Source organism: Leptonychotes weddellii, chromosome 3, assembly GCF_054177405.1.
Source record: "Leptonychotes weddellii isolate Sample4059 chromosome 3, ASM5417740v2, whole genome shotgun sequence".
NCBI classification, from domain to species: domain Eukaryota; kingdom Metazoa; phylum Chordata; class Mammalia; order Carnivora; family Phocidae; genus Leptonychotes; species Leptonychotes weddellii.
The window spans coordinates 84,466,612-84,489,250 of record NC_138371.1 but is presented as its reverse complement, the minus strand read 5'-3'; the positions used below and the strand labels follow the sequence as shown (position 1 = coordinate 84,489,250).

The 22,639-nt window shown below is 39.3% G+C and overlaps 1 protein-coding gene across 1 annotated transcript in view; it reads left to right on the top strand.

Annotated features, from left to right (window-relative positions):
• Nucleotides 1-22,639, top strand: part of THSD7B (thrombospondin type 1 domain containing 7B) — a 658,530-nt gene that overhangs the window by 125,515 nt on the left and 510,376 nt on the right. The window contains exon 2 of the mRNA XM_081814537.1: nt 16,282-17,092. Coding sequence (XP_081670663.1) covers nt 16,282-17,092 — 811 coding nt within the window. The remainder of the gene's footprint in view (nt 1-16,281; nt 17,093-22,639) is intronic.

Here is a 22,639-nt window from a genome sequence, read left to right as displayed (position 1 = left end):
TGTTGAGCACTTTTTCATGTGTCTGTTGGCCATTTGGATGTCTTCTTTAGAAAAATGTCTGTTCATGTCTTCTGCCCATTTCTTGATTGGATCATTTGTTCTTTGGGTGTTGAGTTTGATAAGTTCTTTATAGATTTTGGATACTAGCCCTTTATCTGATATGTCATTTGCAAATATCTTCTCCCATTCTCTCGGTTGTCTTTTGGTTTTGTTGCATGTTTCTTTTGCTGTGCAAAAGCTTTTTATCTTGATGAAGTCACAATTCCATACTTCAAGCTCTATTACAAAGCTGTCATCCTCAAGACAGTATGGTACTGGCACAAAAACAGACACATAGATCAGTGGAACAGAATAGAGAGCCCAGAAATGGACCCTCAACTCTATGGTCAACTAATCTTCAACAAAGCAGGAAAGAATGTCCAGTGGAAAAAAGACAGTCTCTTCAACAAATGGTGTTGGGAAAATTGGACAGCCTCATGCAGAAGAATGAAACTGGACCATTTCCTTACACCACACACAAAAATAGACTCCAAATGGTTGAAAGACCTCAATGTGAGACAGGAGTCCATCAAAATCCTAAAGGAGAACACAGGCAGCAACCTCTTCGACCTCAGCTGCAGCAACTTCTTCCTAGAAACATCACCAAAGGCAAGGGAAGCAAGGGCATAAATTTGTATTTCTGAGCGGGAGATAAGGTTCATCTTTTTGAGTGAACAGGCAGAGTACATTTAATGCAGGGGAAGGAATCATACCACCTCTAGGAAGGGCCTACACAGAAGGGTGGAGGGCAGCGTTTCACTTCACAACTGCAATTTTGGACCTTTGAGCTGTGCTCTGCATAGTGGGCTGTACTGAAGAGCTGGCTGTTGAGATAACCGTGACGTTGACAAAATCTGGTTTGCTGTTTCAGTAGGATATAAAGGCGAGATTAAGTTACATGCCCATGGTCCCACAGCTAGCAAGTGGAGGAGCCACAGTTCGAATCCCAACTGTGATTTCAAAGTCCAGGTTATTTCCAGAGCAGAGGATGAGGAAGGTAAAGTGAACCTTAATAAAGTAGCACTGAAACCTACAGTGAAGGGTGGCTCTGAAAATTTGTTTATCAAAGGTTAGTAAAAATGGGAGAAAGGTGAATCATGCAGTCAAATAAATATTGCTTTGGGCAGCCAGAGGTTGAACATAGAATGCTGAATAGGTATCAGTGGACTTCTGCTGTTCTTCTTTAAAATGCACATTTTAAAGATGGGGAATGCAGGTGGAGTTCGTTCTCTTGGCTCACTGCCCTGGATCTCCCCCTTATTACTGCTGGGATCCTGGATAGTTAATGTGGCTTCTTTGTAGAACTGACAAGTCACCCACCTCCCAGGCTTTGTGTTAGGATTAAATGATGCAGTGTAGATCAGGGGTTCTCACTTGTGGCAATTTTACTCCCCAGGATACATTTTACGATGCCTAGAGACTGGGGTGCTACTGGCGTTTAGAGGGTGGATGTCAGGGATGCCTCTAAATATCCTACAGTGCACAGGACAGCCCTCCGCAACAGGGACTTATCTGGTCCCAAATGTCAGATGCCAAATTTGAGATCAACGCCTTGTGAGATCTAGAATCTTGTAACAGGCAATGCCTCCCACATGGACCTGTTATTCATTCAGTGCTCACTGTGCGTCAGGCACTGTGTCAAGAGCTTCTCGTACATCATCTCTGTTGCCAGCCTACAGGTTGAAATGATTGGAAATCAAGGCAAATCATGCTATTGAATGTCACAGAGGGCTGAATGGCAAAATCAAGATTTGGACTCAAGTCTGTATAGCCCCAAAACACCTTCTACGAGCCTGCTCTCTCCTGTTTTAATGTAGTTACCACTGTTGAGTCTTTGCTTTAGGTGTTTGGAAGAATAAATGAACATAAGCATTTAAGGGTAGTTGGTCGAGCCTTGCCTTGAGCAGAGCCTTGCCCACTCTCTCTGCTTCTGGCTAGAGAAGGTGTTGATTTGCAGGTTGGGGGTGGCTCTTCTTGTCCCCTGCTCCACCCTAGTCTGCTCATGCAAGGCTTCCAAACCACGGACAAATTGTTCGCATCTGCAGCCACCCCACAGCAGAACAAAAAGTTCGGCAGCGCTATGAGCGATGCTCTGCCCCCAATGCTTATTACAGTTATCAAAAGAAAGAGGCAGGTCAAAGAGGAATGGTGGTGTTTTACCCCCAAAGGGACTCTTCGGTGACAATCACAAAGGCTAGACAATGCTTACAAATGTATTCTAATGGGAAAAGCAGACAGGAGAGCTGTAGGGTCCCCAGCCCCCCAGTCTGAGTATGAAAGCTCATTTTGATTCTTCCTTTCTTCTTGTTGAACAAAGAGGTAACATTATCTCTTTCTGGGACCCAGTACCTCAGTCGTCCAGCATACCCCGTAGCTCATGTGGTCAGCTGGAAACAAAGCAGAGGAGAGAGATTCATGCTGAGACTACATCTGTCTTGAACGGAGTAAAATAAAACCTCAAGTAAATCTTAATGTAGATTAGGAAGTGTGGACTTCAATTACCTCAAAGTGGCACAGGCTTTTGATAATGTGTTTCATCAGGATAGGAATTATGAGGTGCTCAGACTAATTCTGTGAAATCACAAGGGGGATAAAGAGTTCTAATAGCATGTTACAGTAAGTTAGTGCCCAGGGAGTAGAATGTTATGGTCCACATTAAATTTCCATACCTAGACCATGAATTACGTATTGATTTTTGGAGAACAGAAATATAATAGAGTATAGGTTGACAGTGAATGTAAATTAATAATTGTTTGGATGATTCAGAGATATTTTTCTGTGCGTCATCAGTTTCTGTGTGGTCTCTATGTGGAGAAAGAACTGACGTTCCTTAAGTGTTGGATATCAGTCCTCTGATGTGTATATTCAGAAGCACAGCATTTTAACTAAGGGGAGTGTTATCCATTTGTCTTTGGGTAGAAGGAAGAACAGCAGAAAAAGGCTCCTTGAGGTTACTGGTGGTGGGATGGGGGTGGGGGTTGCAGATAAGCAACACTTTCTGTCGTTGAGGCAATGCATTCTAGTGGTGGGTATTGATTTGTACTAAGGAAATATAATAAGAGGTTAACAGAATGAACAGGCAACATGCATATATATGTATGTGTATGTGTGTGTGTGTATATCCTTACACACACACTCATACATACACATTATATCTAATATGATTACATAATATAACAATCTGTTATCATATGGCATATGCATTTAAATATACTACATAATACATATATATAAATATAGCATGCATATCATGCACTGGAAATAGTTGGCTTAAATATATGTCACACATTAATATAAAATTAGCGTTGTATATATTATGTATTTAATATAACTTATAATACAATATGAATGTAATTATATAGATATATAAATATATTTAAATCAATTCTGTTTGTTGTGTATTACAGAATATCACATTTATGGAATGTTCCTGCATGGAATATAGAGTCAACAAATCTGTGTTCTAAACTTAGAATCAATGATGACATTACCATAATTATACTATAATCCACTAATGTGGCCAATAAAGTACATCTTGTCAAATCCTGAAGTAAAATCTAGCACAGCACAAGCTATGTTTGAAATGACATAGAAAATCTGAAATTAGAGAGGTGTACCATATGCAGGACTTTTTTATTAGGCTGCAAATTAGTGACATGTTCAGTGCTTGCTCTGAATTGTTTCATGCCTTTACAACCTTAAGCCTTGTCACAGTTCCATGCACTTTGATCTCATGTCCTAGGTCTTCTAAATTGCTCAGCCAAAACCTAATGGACAGATGGATCTCTGCTCTGTGTTTTATATCTGTTTCATTCTTTGTGAACAGCTGGCAGATCATAGACTTATTCTGATGAGTGGGTGACTTATTATAAGTCAACTTCTAAGTTAGACTTACTCTGATTTTCTACTTTGTGGTTTTGTGTGTTTGTATCTTGAGAAGATATAAGTGTTAGGCTTTGGATTGAAAGTTGCATTGGACCCTAAAGTTAAAATTATAATTTTATTTCAGGTTATTTAAAATCATTAAGGTTAAAAAAATATGGTCAGCTACCTCATCTAATAAGGGAAAAGCCTCACACATGCAAAATATATATATATATATTTTTTTTTTTTTTCTCCAGGAAAAGAATGATGTAGGGAAAGAAGTTTGTGAACCATTGCACTCGCACTCTAGGGATAAATTCTTTGGGATTCACAATGTATATTTAGAAAGCATCGAGGACTTCTGGAAATAGAAAACTTTAAATTTTATTTAACTCTGCATTGACCCCAAATTTATTTAATAACAGTGCTCCTCTCTGCGTACTGATCTCAGAGGATGCAACTGTGCCACTGAACACATTTGGGGATTTCCTGAATGATGATATGTTCTCTTCAGCTGGAATCAGATGAAGTGATTACTACAGGAAAGGCCAGGAGGCAGCCCGGTCCTTCCTTGTCCCCAGAAGCTTTTAAAATTCAGCATTTTTTCCCCAATCATCTGTGTACTAACGTTAAGTCTATCAAATGATAAATGCTACTTTACAATAATTATTTTCATTATGTAAATGGAAACTACCCCCATAGCTGAGATGACATTTCCCCAATTCACTTGCATTGTAAATTGGATTCGCACAAAGCACCCTGGGAAATTCCAGCCATGCAGGGGAGGAGGAGGTTAAAAAGAGTTGACACAGGCTTCAGGCCACTGCCTTGTGCTCACTGGGCTAGAAAAGGGTAATGAGGATGGATTTTCTCAGTGTGCTCTTGAGCCAAGGGCTTGAATGTCCTATGGGGCTGTCAGCCCTTGGGCTGGTGAGGGACGTGTTTATTATTGCTTCTCTGATTCCCTTTAATTATTATATGTGGTGGTGATTATTGTAGTGGGTACTCATCTCAGCTAAAACTTTAGGTGTGCAAGGAATATAATTTTGTTTAACTTAGTTTGGTTATTTATTTGGAGCTCTTCGTACCACCAGGGCCCCCACTTTTTCTATGGGAGGTCCACCAATTTCTTAGCCATCCGTTCATACTGGTCACCACTTAGAAGGTCCTTATTCCTGGAAGGCTGGCTGGCCTCTCTAGAATTCTATGCAGTGTTTTGTCCTTTGTGCTGCGTTCCCACTGTGCTGAGCCCTTGGATCTGCAGGAGGTGCTCGGTGGCCTTGGCCTTTTGTGCCTGGACACCCAAGGCTGCCATTTCCTCTCTGGGGAAGCAAGATACATCGTCTCTCTGTCTCTGTTACTAATACCAATATCTCTATTCTTACCAGCCTCACTGCAGACAGGAGAAAGGGGCAGGGAGGAAGTTTTTATTTTTGAGCTAGGAGGTATGTGCCAAGGAAAGGGCATCCTTCCCTCAGAAACATCTGACATAACTTTATGGACAAGGCTTCTGGCACCCCAAAAGGCAGATTCTTGTTAGGCTGTCTGTGTTTGCTGTCAAAAGTGTGCTCAAGGGGCACCTTGGTAGCTCAGTTGGTCAAGTGTCCGACTCTTGATTTCAGTTCAGGTCATGACCTCAGAGTCCTGAGATCCAGCCCTGGGTGGGACTCTGTGTTCAGCGGGGTGTCTGCTTAAGATACTCTCTCCCTCTCCCTCTGCCCCTCCCCACCCCCCGTCCCTCCCCACTCCCACGCCCCCACTCTGCACACATGCATGATTTCTCTAAAAAAAAAAAAAAAAGTGTCTTCACATCACCTTCTAACTAAAGTCTATGTTTCTGTAAACAAAATGTACTTCTTAAATATGTTTCTCCCCTCCCCCAATCCCACACAAAGGTTGGGACTCGGTCTCTGACCCAACTCCACCCTTCAGAATAACAATCCCACTCAAAGCTGTACTAGGGTTTGAGCACAAAGACATTTTACATAGACTCCTTCAGAGTCCAGCTAGGAACCTGTATCCTGGCAGATTTCTTGGGTTTCCTTCTGCTTCAGGTGCTTCCCCTCCTCAGGCAGAGGAGTGTTCCAAAGGAACAGTCTTTAAGTGCAATTTCCAGACCCTTCCCTTCTTAGGTCTTTTCCTGGGTGTTAGAGAATATAGTCCTGTCAACAAACTCTATAGTGATCACATTCACACTCTTTTCATTTCTTCTGCCAATTTTCCTGAAATTGGAAATTTAAGGCATCTGGGAGTTCTGAAAACTGATCTACTTTGCAAGGCTGCTTTGAGGACTGAGTGACATGATTGTTACAAAGTGTTGAGCACAGTGTCTGTCCACAGCGTCTGTGCTACTGCTGTTGCTGTTATTATACTGAAATTGTAACCACCGTGATAATTTTATCCCTGGTCACTTTTTAGTTTTGCGAGTGGTAGGCTGGGATGATAGGATCTGATATGTAATTCTCTGAGAAAAAAAGATTTGAATCCTCTGAGAAACAGTGATAATAGCAATCTTACTTGTTGAGTGAACATCCTGGGTCAATTAGAATATTTGGAAGAGACCTATGTCCAAGGTCAAAGGTATTTCTGTAGACTTGTGTATTTATTAATGGTAAAATTAGCATGCTAATCATGAGAAGACTGGGTACCCCATTCCTCAATCCGGATCCTTTGTGGATCTGGAAAGAAGGGGCCCAGAGAGTTGCAACAAAGAATAATGGGCATTGCAAACAGGGTTGTGGAAAACAGGTATTTAAGAATTCTGTTGGGCATCACACTGAGGATTTCGTCCTTTAAACATATGCTAAGGAAACACAGAACAGACGTTTTTCGTTTTTTGTTTTTTTCCTCTCATTTGGCAAAACCATCAGCTCATTTGTGTGATGAGTTTCCGGTGGTGACATTACTCCTAGTTCTATTTAGACACGATTCTGCTTCCTACAATGCTGTTTGCTCCAGCTTCGATAATTGGTGGGAGGCTAACCATATGCCAAACACTAGGTTAGTGCTGAGAATAGAGTGGTGAGTAGGACCAATATGTTTCTGCCATCACAGAGTTTAGAATCAAGTGGGAGAGACAAAGTTTAAATTACACAGTCAGATTTGTAATTGCAAGTGTGATGAGTGTTTTGTAGAGGAGTAAGGTAGTGCCAGAGCATAGGGAAGAGTTCCTAAGAAAGCGACTTAAGATAGGAAGAGTGAGAAGGAATTAATTTGGCTGTAGGGGATGGCTCGAGGAATAGTACATGTGGCTGCTCAGGTATGGCAGGGAACTTGGAGCATTGGAGGAACTGAAAGATGGCCAACATGATGGCAGAGCAGCGAGTGAATGTGGGTGGCTCTGGTGATCAGATGCGAAGGGGATGGGAAGGGGCCAGATCAGGTAGGCACTTGTATGTCATGTTAAACTTTTTTTCTTTATTTTGAGAAGAATGGGAAGCTACTGATGAGCTGTAAGCGTAGAAATGCCATATAGATGATAAGCTGCACCCAAAGTGGTACAAATTTGAATTTTTAAAATATCTGTGTCTGTAATATGGAGAAAGAATTGATGCCAGGGGTGTGGTGGGGTGGGGCATTACATGCTAGAAGGCCAATCAAGAGGCTACTCTTCTCATTCATACAAGAAATTGTGGTGGTTTGGGTGAGGGTGGTGACAGTGGGGATGAAGAAACATGGACAGGTTGACTTGATGTTTAGGAAGTAAAACTGATGGATGATTGGTTGCATTTGCTTTTTGTAAATAGAATCCTTAGGATGCTCCTTAGACTATATAGGAAAAATAGGTATTTTTAGTGTTTCTAGAGAGAAAATAATATTGTGATTGCGCCATGGTACTGCTGTTTCACAGATATTTTTTTCAAATCAGTAACTTGGAAGTTATTTTTCAGATGACAAGAGTCTCAAGTAGTCTTAAATTTGCTGTTTCAAAACTGAAATAATTATTCCTTTGGGAAGAAAAAATTGGATGAACTAGATGTTTTGTCCACCCAAATGTAGCTTATGTTTTGTTCTCTCTCACTTGTTCACCATGAATATCTGCTATTAGAGAGAAGATGTATTGAGAAGCAGATATACTCCATGTAACTATTAGAGAATTGAAATTACCAAGAAACAAATATCATCTCAAGTACGCTCTAGTGCAATTTTTATCCTAGGCAAAATTAATCCTTGAGTTGCTTAATGATAAATAAAATGGATGCCACCCTGCCCTTTTGCTTTATGTATTTTTAAAGCCTATGTACATAGTCTCAACATTGTTGTTTTTCCAGTGAACCTCTAAGGCAACAGTATGAAAGGCCTCCTTTATCAAGCCCAACATGTATTGATTATTCACTGTGGAAATAGCACTTTATTCTTATTTTGGAGGGGGAGGAGCACAGCTTAAGAATTTCAGTCTCCCAAGCACCTGTTCCAGTTTGCTTTCTGTGAAGTATAAAGCAAACAGATTTCTGGCCCTCCTGAAGTTTAGTCACTGCCTGAGTGGCCAATAAGCTATGGGAGAAAGTCCTTCAGAAGAACATTGTGTGGGATTCAGCTTCACTCTGTTTCTGGCATCCTCTTCATTGCCTTTTCCACTTAACTGATACCAAACAGCTGAGTAAATGATTTTCTTCTGCTTCTCCAGGGAATCTAGAGGGCTTCGCTGAAGCATTTATTGTAAGTAAAGTCAAAGTTGAGTGGAGCCATATTTATGGGATGAGAATGTCCCATAAATATCCATTGACAGGTATCGGAGCCCTAGGAGTTCCGGGGCCATACCCGAGCCATGCCATTGAGCTGAGACCAAGGTAGGGACAAAGCGCTTTAGGCAGGAGAGGAGTGGCTGTGCCCTGAGCCCCTCACACCAGCTGTGCTCAGAAAAGACCCTCTTCTAAATATAGTACATCTAACGGGCATTGCAAGGCTTCATTTGCTCAAGAGATATGGCTTCTAAAAAGTTTAACTGCAGTTGTTGTGGAACAGGCATGGATAGATAGAAAGGGAGAGTCCAATGTCAGGGCTCCAGGGCTGTTTACCTGGATTGTTTGTTTATTTATTTATTTATAGACAGAGTGGAGGGAAGGGGGAGAGGGAGAAAGAGTATCTTAAGCAGGCTCCACACTGGGTACAGTGTGGAGCCTGATGCAGGGCTGATCTCATGACCTTGAGATCATGACCTGAGCCAAAATCAAGAGTCGGACGCTTAACCAACTGAGCCACCCAGGCGCCCCAAGAGCTGTTGACCTGGAGCACATTCTTTGACCTCAGGCTTTGATGGTCTCATCTAGCAAAGCAGAACAGTATCAATGATGTACATGTGGGATTGGAAAGATGGTAGGTGTTCAAAACAATGTTATTACTATTATTTGCTATAATTATTCTAGGGACAGAGAATTCCTTACTGGTGCTGAGGCTTCATTTTGTGCTCTAATCCCCTGACCCCTACTGGTTCTTTATGTTCTTGACTAGTGGCTTAGTCCACGTTCTCAAGCATGCGAAGGCAGGAAGGATCCCGTTTCACATAATAAATTGTGAAGGGCCCTGGGAAGAACTCCAGGTGCAGGAGACTGAAAACTCTCAGCATTCACAGGCAGTTCGTTGCTTGTGTTATATTTGTCTTTATGCAATTTCTATTTATTTTTATGTTTTTATTCCTTTCCCTCCCCCACATCTTGGGTCACAACCATTTAGAGAGTCCTTATTCTTCCCTTGCAGTCTTAGGACTTTACAATAGAAGCCAACATGATGTAGTGTAAAGATCACTGGACTGGCCATCTGGAATGGAATTGTCCATCCCATTTCTGCTCCAAATGACTGTATGACTTTGTGCAATTCATTGGATTTGTCTGGGCTTCGTTTCCTCCTCCAAAAACCATGGACTGTCACATTACCTTTCCCTTCCCACGTTTGAGGCAGTAGACAGGCTGTAGGTTTTAGTGATCTGAAGGGACCCACTTTATGTCAGAATGCAGTGAAGAATATGAGGTTTGAGATTTCCTTTTAGGCTTCAGAACTTTTAGAAAGTAGAATTCAAACCAGAAATATTGATAAACAATTTTTAAAAGGTGGTTTTCTGTCTCTGTGGTGTTTGCATTAGCTGATGAGTCGTTCAGATATATTTTTAATCTGCTTTGCTGTCAAGCTACTTTTAATGGATGTTCTAGCCACTGGCAACTAATAATTTGTAATCATAAATGATAAGTAACAGAGGCACTTTGCTTTTCAGTCAGAGGCATCTGTCCACGAAGATGAAATGGACTTAGAACGTACTGTTAGGTGCCAAACAAAAACACAATCATACAGAAAGAGCCTGGAATGTTAGTAACAATGCTTATGCTTTCTGGAAGTATAAATATTCAGTCCGAATGCTCTGTGGTATCCTTGCATGGAGCCATAAACTGTCTTAAAAAAAATCTTTGTACCTATGAAAATGAAGTTACATTTGGTAGCTCTGAACTGTTGCTGTTAAAATTTTCTAATGAAAATTATTGGAATACTTCAGCACGTCTATCCTTCAGACCACAAATATGTTTTGAAAATAGTTTTAGTATTAATAAAGGAATTTTTAGTTCCTGTAAAAAATGCAATGGAATTTTTTTTAAAGATTTTATTTATTTGACAGAGAGAGAAACAGCGAGAGCAGGAACACAAGCAGGGGGAGTGGGAGAGGGAGAAGCAGGCTTCCCAGGGAGCAGGGAGCCCGATGTGGGACTCGATCCCGGGACCCTGGGATCATGACCTGAGCTGAAGGCAGACGCTTAACGACTGAGCCACCCAGGCACCCTGCAATGGAATTTTTAAATAAAATACATTATGGTTTAAATTTTTTCTCATTTAAAATTTTTTCCATGTGTTTACATTTTTCATGTTGTGTTTCTATTGATATCCAATGCATAACTCAGTAATATATATATAGTAATATAGTTTTATATTGCTATATATATATATATAATGAACAGGTTTTCTCTGTGAGTTTAGGAAGTAGTGCATGGCTTTGAGCATCCTCTGCTAGTCGGAGTTATTAATTAACATGGTAGATTCAGAAATGCAGACTTGAAAATGGCCATCTCTTCAGGCTTCTATCAGTGTCCCTGCCTCCAGTGGTCCCTCTCAATTTCTGGTTTGCTGCGTTAGGTCTAATGAGCTCTGGGAACCAAAACATTAAAATTCTTCAGCTGTGTACCAAGTAAGACCTGAAGGAGAGACCAGATGTCCTCTTCAGGAGCAAACTGGCATTACATCTAGCACACAGATTTTGTAAGAGATACTTGGTGTCTCATTTATTTTTATATTTCCAGAGTCGAATACACTATTTGTCAAGTAGCAGCTAAAGAGAAATTGTTATTTTAGTGAATGAATGCTCAGATGCTACTCTCTTCTCATTCTTTGGGTTCTTTGATATATTTTAGAAAGTGTGATTTCTTAGATATTTGTCAACTGTGCAAGGGAAGCCTTACTTTAATTACTCCACAGTTGACATGAAGGCTTTTTAAGGAGTGAAAGCTACTACATAAATTCCAAGCTATTTCTTGGAGGTGAGGCATCTTATCAGTGAGTCAATGTTGTTTTATATCACATTTGGTAATGTTGAGGTTTATGAGTGCTTTGGTATAGTAATTATCCACAAATAATTTGGTTAAGATATTAAAGCTTTGCATTGACATTCTTGTCACTCCTTCACCCCATTGCCCAAGTTAAAAATAAAGCAATGTCACGATAATAAAAGCTGTGGGTTGAAAAAAATGTACAGTAAAATAAACATCTTTTCCTATGGCATGAATGGTATTAAGTCAGGGTTGCTGCCTCAAACAGTGGCAAATGCTGTGCAAAAGCCAGAATGTGTTTATTCTTTCTGACCACTTGAGTTCCCTTTTTCCTTTGTTGTAGGCATCTTTGTGAATGCCACACCCGAAATTCAGGCATCCGGCAGGTCGTCTTCAATATGATGATTTAGATTGGGAGATACATTCATCTCAACTAATCCACTTAAGGGTAACTTAATTAAGAGAATAACATGTGCCAGCACTTTTCTGCTTCTAGGGGAATATTACATTAGAACATTCACATATTTGCACTTTCTGCAGAAACAAAAAAGAAAAAAAAAGAGGAATCACAGAGTCTTAAATGTGAATATGACCCAAGAATTCATCCATGCCACCCTTGCACGCCCCAAAATTTTATTTCTAAACCAAAATGTTAATGTGTTAATTAAAACTGATGTGATTTAAAAGATTTAGCAGTTTATTCCAAAGTAACTGTATTTATCACACAGAAAAGGTAGTAACTTGCAGGTGGATGATGTTTTTATATAATGTTGGTCCAGGTAAACAAGTACTGAATTATTATTCCTATTATACCATTGAAGTATTTTCTGAGACTGTAACACAGCATGAATTTTAGTTTAAATGCATATTATGTCTAATTAAACTTTTAATCCTTTACTGGTTCTAAATTTTATTTTATTTGTATTACTTGGGACCTGTTTTCAATTAAGAAATACCAAATGTGGGGCACCTGGGTGGCTCAGTCAGTTAAGTGTCTGCCTTCGGCTCAGGTCATGATCACAGGGTCCTGGGATCGAGCCCCAAATCAGGCTCCCTGCTCAGTGGGGAGTCTGCTTCTCCCTCTCCCTCTGTCCCTCCTCCCACTCGTGCTCTATCTCTCTCTGTCAAATAAATAAATAAAATCTTAAAAATAAAGAAATACCAAATGATTGATGTTTAAAAGCGTGGATTTCCTATATGTTTCTTTAGATTATTTATCTCAGATATATGTTGTGACTATAATCGCATTTTATGTATGTGGAAAATCTAAAGGTGGTATTCATTTTCTCCATGCAACTGCTCAAAACTTTAATATGTTCTATTTTTGAAGTTGGACAAGGGATACAAGATTTCTCAAACTGTAGTTCACATTTTGCTTCAATATGCATGTTTTCTGAAATGGCAAAATCCCTCAGGGCTATGTGATTTTTCACTAGTGTGTGTGTTTAAACTTCATAGGCAAACACAACTGAATAAGTCATGGAACACATTTTCTCTGTATGCCTGAGAAATGCAAATTGTTATAGGTCAATTGCTGAGAGGTCTTGTCTCTATCTTGTATATCTTGTTTGCAATTTGTTTGTCATTTATTCCAAGCATACACAATTCACTTTATATTTGCTTGTTACTTACATGTTGTTCAGTTGTCTGCAAAGTTTGTTTTTAACCTGAGGAGAAACTATTCTCTGTTGACTGTGCCTTCCTAATGTACTAACTAATGCTTATCAACATTTCCAGGGCTAGGAGGGGGAATTCATTGCTCACATACCACCTTGATTACTTGTACTCATTTTTAAAGGAATATTAACTAACAGATCGGAGAGATCATAGCTAAACTAAGAAACAGATCTATCTGCCTTGTGATGTTAGGATCACATATACCAATGCTCACCCTGGAAAAGACTTTTCAAATGCAGGGCAAGAGCCCATGCTTGGAGTCTCGCAGATCTGGAGTCCCATTCTAGTCTACCATGTACTAGCTGTGTAACCTTCGAGGTGCTTTATAACTTCTCTGAACTTCATTTCCCCAACTGATAAAATAAGCATTCTAGCCCCATGTCAGAGGACTGTTGTAAGGAATAGGAAGGAACTGGGCAAATCACTAGTGGTATGTGACAAACCAGCTCTCAGTTTGTTTGTTTTTTTTAATGTCTTGATTTGCCTTGATTTGTAGTGTGGTGTAAATACTTTCATCATGGTTGATTTCAAACTATGAATGATTTAACAACCACCTGGTAAAATTCTTGAATATGTAACAGTCCTCTGGTACCATCCAAGCCCAGCACAGCACTGCTAGCCCTTAACAAATGGTGATAATTACTTAATAGTTATATTTTGTCTTCCATTGATCTAAGAAAATTTTTGCTGTTTGGTGCATTTCTAGACAGATGGAGAATGTGAAAGCTAAAGGAAGAATAGTAATGTATAAGGTTTAAAATATTAATGATTTCAAATAACAAAAAAGAGCTACCTTAACAATTTTGAAAGTAGGTGAAAAACTTACAACAAGAAGGAAACATTTTAATAAGAAAATGTGTTAGTAAAATCTTTAAAAGTAAGAATAGAGATTACCTGTAAGATGTTCTAGATGAATTAAATTTAATATTAGCTTTTTCAGATTGGTTAGAAATGGTTTGATTTTTTCCGGTCTTACTTTCTTTACACAAAAAAGTCCTAAGGGGAAAAGTGTGTGTATTTGATACCTTAACAAGTAAAGATAAGCAGACAGCCATTATTTAAAAACTGGTACTTTCAAAAGAGCTCTTTCGATTTCATCCAGTAGCCAATTTCTATTATTCAAAATTGACTTTAGATTTTAAAGTTTGCTACAAGGATATATTTTTGGAAGTATTTCTTTACTGAGTAACCATGGCGATTTTTCTTTTTTTTGGCAATAATGAAAATTTGCATGTGTAGTCTGACATGATGGACAAGGGATGGCATACTTGAACTGAGATTGCTCCAGAACATCTGGACACATGAAACCTGTAAATGACTTTCATGTAGCAATGCACATCTCAGTTTACAAGGCACAAATTGTGGGTGATCTAGGAGAAAACCACCAGAATTGCAGGCAGTTGATGAAATCAGCCTGTGCTGACAGTACCATTTTTTATGTGCATTTACTGTGCCATGAGCAGTCAGTGCTGGGACACCACGCCTGGGCAATGTGTGGGCAAACTCGAGGGCATTTCTGTGAGTAAAAGCTGACTTACTCCAATGAAACTCCTCCGTCCATTTCAGCAAGGGGAGACTCAAGGGATGGGGACACTGAAAGGACATGAGGGTATTTTCTATGTTAATCTCACTTATAAAATGACAGAAGCAAATAGCAGAGTAGGTCTACATAGCCAGACAAGGCTGTGAGGAAGAACTGGGAAGACTGTACATTAGAACCCCAAAATTGATGTCCTGCCCTTTAAGTGAGAGATCTTCACTGCAGCATGTTGTCCACCAATGCAAATACCTGTTTCTCTGGGGATGTATATGTCTCTTCCTAAGTGCATGTGACTCTGTACACATTTCCTGTTTCTAGAGATATTACGGATGTGTACGAAAACATATTCCATGAAGTTTTGGGTGTTTGCTCAGATTTGGGGAAAGAGAGAAAGACTGCACCTTCTTTCTCTTACCTAGGTAAATTAAAATGTTTCTCAGCGTGTGAATTGCCTTTAGTATCACAACCTAGTGCAGGGGCAAAGGTTACATGGTTAAGTTGGTAAAGTTTTCTCAGGTTCATGTTACAATTAAGTAAAGTGAAAGAGAGGAAAGTATTCTTTTCCCGTTGACACAAAATGTGATTACTTGCCATCCTTGTGAAACGTTATATCGTCAGCCTTCTGGATAAGCCTGGCTGGTATATCTACGGATTAGATGCAAAACAATGTGAGAGACATCAATGGACGCTCTTTTATCTGTCCGTTTTTCTGTGGGACTCTTTCCCATGAAAACATATTCATTAATTAAAAGATGTGGTGTATTACAAACTAATGTTGGCAGCTTGACCCAGAGTCAATACCCATGAGAAATCAAAGTGGGTATATTCAGGGGTCCTAGGGGCAGAATTTCCGTGGGCGGTTGAATGATACTGTTGTTGCTTTTAGTATATCCTCTCCCATCAGATATTTTGTTTCATGCAATTCACTCTGCAAGCAAAATCCAAAAGCAAAAGCGGGGCACCTATTTAGCAAATGGAAGTATATTTAAGATACTTTGGCAGGTTATTTTTTTAAATTTAATTTTATTATGTTAATCACCATACATTACATCATTAGTTTTGGATGTAGTGTTCCATGATTCATTGTTATTTTTTAAAGACATAGTTCTCTTCTGAGCCACCTGCAGTGTTGAGCTGAAGGCTTGGAAACATGAAAAATCCCACTTTATTAAAATCCTGGGTTTAGGGCTTTTCTTTTAGATTGAAACATTGTCTAACTAGAAAGTATTAATATTGAGTTAGATATATAGGCTTTGAAACATAATGATTCATTAGAATCATTTTTTAAGAACCAGTCATTTTTTAAGTGTGCATTGGCACCACATTGTACCACTGAGCCTCAGAACAGCTCTGCAAGTCAGGGCTTTTATGCTGTCTCTTGCGGAGTTAAGGAAACGAAGGCTTAGAAAGGGGAAGTAACTCGTCCAAGCTGACATTGCTGGTAAGGGATGGAGTGGGGATTTCAACAAAGGCCAACAGACGCAGCGCCCACGCTCTTAACAACCAGATTCTATTGTCCACTCAAGTCCATAATTTCACACTGGTTGTGTTGGGAAGTGTGCAGACTGATCCATTTTTGTGTGGATGGCAGTGGAGAATCTCTGAGTAACGGACGCCCTTGTCTTTTGCCCATAGGCCCCTGGGGAAGGTGTACGGGCGACTGTGGACCCGGAGGAGTGCAGAGTCGTGCCCTGTGGTGTTTCCACTTGGAAGGGTGGACGAGTCACCTATCTAACTGCGACGAGAACACCAGGCCTCCAAAGGAAAGAAGCTGCTTCCGGGTGTGTGACTGGCACAGCGACCTCTTCCATTGGGAGGTCTCCGACTGGCACCAGTGCGTGCTCGTTCCCGCCAGCCCCGGCCAAGCGCCGCCTCGGACCGCAGAGTGTGTGACGGCGCAGCATGGGCTGCAGCACCGGACCGTGCGCTGTGTTCAGAAGTTGAACAGAACCAGGGTTGTAAATGAAATCTGTGAACACTTTGCCCCTCAGCCCCCCGCAGAACAAGCTTGCCTCATTCCCTGCCCCCGGGATTGTGTCGTATCTGAGTTCTCACAGTGGTCCGAGTGCAGCAAGGGCTGTGAGAAGCAATTGCAGCACAGGACCCGGGCGGCCATCGCTGCCCCTCTCTATGGCGGGTCTCAGTGTCCCAATCTGACGGAGTCGAGAGCCTGTGACACTCCCATTTCCTGTCCTCTTGGCGAAGAGGAATATATTTTTAGCCTTAAAGCAGGACCATGGAGTAAATGTAGACTGCCTCATCTTAAAGAAATTAACCTAAGCGGAAGAACTGTTCTGGATTTCAGCTCCGATTCAAAGGAGCGAGTCACCTTTCGACATCAAAGTTACAAGCCACATCACCTCTCCAAGCCCTGGGACTTAGAGATAGGTTATCAAACCCGGCAGGTCTGGTGCACCAGAAGTGACGGAAAAAATGCTATGTTAAGGTAAGAAGGCCTTCAGTGTTTTTATCTTGGCTTCACCTAGCTATTTTACAATACAATTTTATAAGGTTTTTTTATGATTCCCTACGAAGGGAAAATTATAACCAGGTTGGGATTTGGATTTTTAAAAGTTTCATCGGAGAAGTTTCCAATTTCAATTATGAATATTTCAGAGTATTGACAAGGCAGAGCTCTGAATTCTTGCATAATTAGTAGTGTAACTATATAGGATAAGGCATATATTACCACGGTTTACCAAAATATCAACCAGTTTTAAAAAAATAGGTCTGTACTGTTACTACAATAATAAAAGACTAAGCCTTTCTTTATAATGGTGAAAATTCCAATTGACTCTCAAACTTGGGATATAAATTATGCAAATATTTATCATTTTTCATAATCGTGTTTTTAAAATTTTTTGTTTTCTTTTGTTTTCATGATTAAGAAGGTTCTCTAACATTTTGGTTGTAGATTTTTCATAGAGGCTTGTTTTAGGTGGCTGCAAAATGAGTCGAACTCAGCAGTAAGTTAATCCAAGAATGCTTTCTATGACATTGATTTGAAAAAAATATTACCTTGCTCAGCATTAAATAGAATTACAAACCTATAGAGGGAATGAACTACAACTTTTTAAAAGGATAGTTTAGGCTTAAAAATTATTTGTAACTGTTTTACTTTAAATTCTAGTACAAAAAAAAAATTCCATGACATAAGTATATAGAAATATGTTCAAAGTTGTGTTTGTTTAATTTTCCCCAGAAGGTCTTAAATGGAAGCACTGGTATATTACCAAGTTTTTTCCAAATTTAAATGCCTTTCACCAGTACTTAAATTACAAAACAGTGAGACGCTCATCCCTAGAATTAATCATTATCATCAGTTACTGTTTTCTTGGAACCCACAGCTGGCTGGAAGAGGCTCAAAAGACTACCTCTGCTATTCAAGAACAAAGTAATGTGATGATTGTTTTTTTTTTTTTTTAATTTGACTTCACAAATGAGCATATTTTATCTTTGATGATTCATTCTGATTTATGCCATATACAATTGGCAAGTCCATTGAAGAGTGATTTTATGCCTTTTATTGCCTGCCTCTGTGAAGCCCAAAAGATTAAGCAGATGATTTGGGTGATTATTGTTTGAATGTGTATGTGGGATTCTGTAAAGACATTGTTTTCTTAATATTCCAGAGAATGTTTTCATTTTTAGCTTGCTTGTTTTTGCCATTTTTTTTTTATTAAGACTGTTTTTTAGACTGGTTTTTGATTTACAGAAAAACTGAGTGGAAAGTACCATTTCCATATACCTTCTCATCACTCCCCTCCACATATACAGTTTCATACATACATCTTGCATCAGTGTAGTGTATTTGTTAAAATTCATGAGCTATGTCAATATAATACTATAGTCCATAGGTTACATTAGAATTCACTGTGTTGCACATTCTATGGCTTTGGACAAATGTGTAATGATATGTATCCACCATTGCTGTATCATATAGAATAATTTCACTGCCCTAAAGTCTGTGCTCTACCTATTGATCTCACCTTTCTTCTCCCCATTTCTGTTCCCTGATAGTCAATGATCTTTTTATTGGTTGCATAGTTTTATTTTTTCCAGAGTGTTATATAGTTGGGATGATACAGTGGTTAGCCTTTTCTTATTGGCTTCTTTTGCTTAGCAATATGCATTTAAAGTTCCTCCATGTGTATCCATGGCTTGAAAGCTCAGTTCTTTTTATCACTGAATAGTGTTTGTTGGTTTACAAACTACCCCTCTTACCCCATATACACAGGGCAAGGAGAGATCAAAGAAAGAGGCAGACCATTCCAGATTGGTAGATGGCATTTTAATAAGCATGAGAACTTAATTATGAGGCTTGTTTTAGGTGGCTGCAAAATGAGTCGAACTCTGTACCCATCTGCCAAATCTTAAAAGTTTATATAGAGGCCTTAATTGGGTCCAGTCCCGTATACCATCTAGATGGTCTCAAAAACACGTTACTCCCTTAAGGCTGTGTCCTTAAAGAAGCTCCCACTGTGTGCAGAGCATATATTCCAGGGACAGGGGAGGGAGTGAGGAGGCTCCAGTTGCCCAAGTCCAGCCCAAGGTCAACTGGAAGTCCCAACCTCTTGATTACCTTCTCCAACAGTATTCCATTGTATGGCTATATCACAATTTGTTATCCATTCACCTATTGAAGGACATCTTGATTGCTTCCAAGTTTTGGCAGTTATAAATAAAGTTTCTACAAACATTCATCTGCAGATTTTTATGTGAACACACGTTTTCAACTCATTTGGAAAAATTTAATGTAAGAGTTTGTTTAGTTTTGTAAGAAACTGCCAAACTGTCTTCCAAAGTGGCTGTGTCATTTTGTATTCCCACCAGCAATAAATAAGAGTTCCTATTGCTTCACATTCTGGCCAGCATTTGCTATTGTCAGTGTTTTGGATTTTAGCCATGTTTTAATAGGTGTGTAGTGGTATCTTGTTTTAATTTGCAATTCCTTTTTTTAAAGATTTTATTTATTTGACAGAGAGAGAGACAGCAAGAGAGGGAACACAAGCAGGGGGAGTGGGAGAGGGAGAAGCAGGTTTCCTGCTGAGCAAGGAGCCGATGCAGGGCTTGATCCTGGGATCATGACCTGAACTGAAGACAGATGCTTAAGACTGAGCCACCCAGGCGCCCCATAATTTGCAATTCCTTAATCACATATAATATTAGTTCAGCATCTTTTCATATGCTTACTTACCATCTGTTTATATTCCTTGGTGAGGTGTCCAGATCTTTTGCCTATTAATTTTGAGTTGTTTTCTTATAGTTGAGTTTTACAAATTCTTTGTATATTTTGGATACCAGTCCTTTATCAGATATGTGTTTTGAAAATATTCCCTTCCACTTGATGGCCTGTCTTTTCATTCTCTCAAAAGTGTCTTTCACAGAGAAGAATTTGTTGTTGTTGTTTTTTTTTAATCTTAATGAAGTCCAATTTATCAATATTTCTTTCATGGACTATTCTTTGGTGTTCCATCTAAAACAACAACAATAAGTTCTCTAAATCTAAGATCAACTAGATTTCTTCCTATATTGTTTTCTAGGGGTTTTACATTTTACATTTAGGTCTATGATCCAGTCTAACTTTTGTGAAAGGATAAGGTTGATGTCTGAATTCATTTTTTTTTTTTTTTGCTTGTGGATATTCAGTTGTTCTAGTATCATTTGTTAAAAAGACTCTCCTTTCTCTATTGAATTGCCTTTCCTCCTTTGTCGAAGATTATTTGACTGTATTTATGTGGATCTATTTCTGGGCTCTGTCTTTATTCCATTGATCTATTTATCTCTTTGCCAGTAAAACAATGTCTTAAATACTGAAGCTTTATAGTAAGTCTTGAAGTTGGGTAGTGTCAGTCCTCTGAATTGTTCTTTTTTAATATTGTATTGACTGTTCTGGGTCTTCTGTTTTTCCATATACACTTCAGAATCAGTTTTTTCAACAGCTACAAAATAATTTGCTGAGATTTTGATTGGGATTGTTTGTAGTGTATGGAGCAATTTGCAAAGAAATAACATCTTGATAATATTGAGTCTTCTTCTCCATGTACCTGGAATATTTCTCCATTTATGTACATCTTTGATTTCTTCATCAGAGTTTTATACTTCTTATCGTGTAAATCTTATACATATTTTATTAGATTGATACTTAAGTATTTCACATTTTTTGGTGCTAATATAAATGTATTGTGTTTTTAATTTCAAATTCTAATTTTTCATTGTTAGTATACAAGAAAACAATTGACTTTTATGTATTAACCTTGTATTCTGAACCCTTGTTATAATCACTTACTAGTTCCAGGACTTTGTGTTGTTATTGTTGATGAAGATTCTTTGGGATACTCTATGTAGACAAGCATATCATTTGCAGGCAAAGGAAGTTTATTTCTTCCTTTCCAATCTCTTCCCCTTTCATTTCCTTTTCTTGTCTTACTGTATTATCTAGGAAATTCAGTATGATGTCAAATAGGAGTGATAAGGATGGATATCCTTGCCTTGTTCCCGATCTTAGCAAGAGAGCATCTGGTTTCTCACAATTAAGAAAAATGCTAAATGTACATTTTTTTGTGGATATTCTCTTTTTTAAAAAAATATTTATTTGAGAGAGAGAGCAAGAGCACAATGCATGAGTGCAAGCAGGGGGAGGGGCAGAGGGAGAGAAACTCAAGCAGAACCTGTTGGGGGGCTGAGTCTCATTGAGATCATGACCTGAGCTGAAATCAGGAGTTGCATACTCAATCAACTGAGCCACCCAGGCTCCCCATAGATACACTTTTTTTTAATTTTTGAAGATTTTATTTATTTATTTGACAGAGAGAGACACAGCGAGAGAGGGAACACAAGCAGAGGGAGTGGGAGAGGGAGAAGCAGGCTTCCCGCTGAGCAGGGAGCCCGATGTGGGACTCGATCCCAGGACCCCGGGATCATGACCTGGGCTGAAGGCAGATGCTTAAGGACTGAGCCACCCAGTCGCCCCCGCCCCCCCCATGGATATTCTTTATCATGTTGAGGAACTCCCCCTATGTTCCTAGTTTGCTGAGAATTTTGGTCATTCACTGGTGTTGGTTTTTGTCAAGTGCTTTTTCTGTGTGTGTAGATATGATTGTATAATTTTACTTTAGTCTGTAGATAAGTTAGATTGTATTAATTGATTTTTGAATGTTGAATCAGCTTTGCATACCTGGGATAAATCACATTTGGTTATGATGTAGTATTTTTTTTTTTCTGTCCTTTTACCAGAATTCTTTTTTTTATTATTATGTTAATCACCATACATTACATTAGTTTTTGATGTAGTGTTCCATGATTCATTGTTTGCGTATAACACCCGGTGCTCCATGCAGTACGTGCCCTCTTTAATACCCATCACCAGGCTAACCCATCCCCCACCCCCTCCCCTCTAGAACCCTCAGTTTGTTGGTCAGAGTCCATAGTCTCTCATGGTTCATCTACCCCACCGATTTCCCCCCCTTCATTCTTCCCCTCCTGCTATCTTCTTCTTCTTCTTCTTTTTTATTTTTTTTTCAACATATAATGTGTTATTTGTTTCAGAGGTACAGGTCTGTGATTCAACAGTCTTATACAATTCACAGCACTCACCATAGCACATACCCTCCCCAATGTCTATCACCCAGCCACCCCATCGCTCCCACCCCCCAACCACTCCAGCAACCCTGTTTGTTTCCTGAGATTAAGAATTCTTCATATCATTGAGGTCATATGATACATGTCTTTCTCTGATTGACTTATTTTACTCAGCATAATTGCCTCCAGTTCCATCCATGTCATTGCAAATGGCAAGATTTCATTCCTTTTGATGGCTGCATAATATTCCATTGTATATATATACCACCTCTTCTTTATCCATTCATCTGTTGAAGGACATCTCGGCTCTTTCCACAGTTTGGCATTGTGGACATTGCAGCTATAAACACCGGGGTGCACGTACCGTTTGGATCACTACATTTGTATATTTGGGGTAAATATCCAGTAGTGC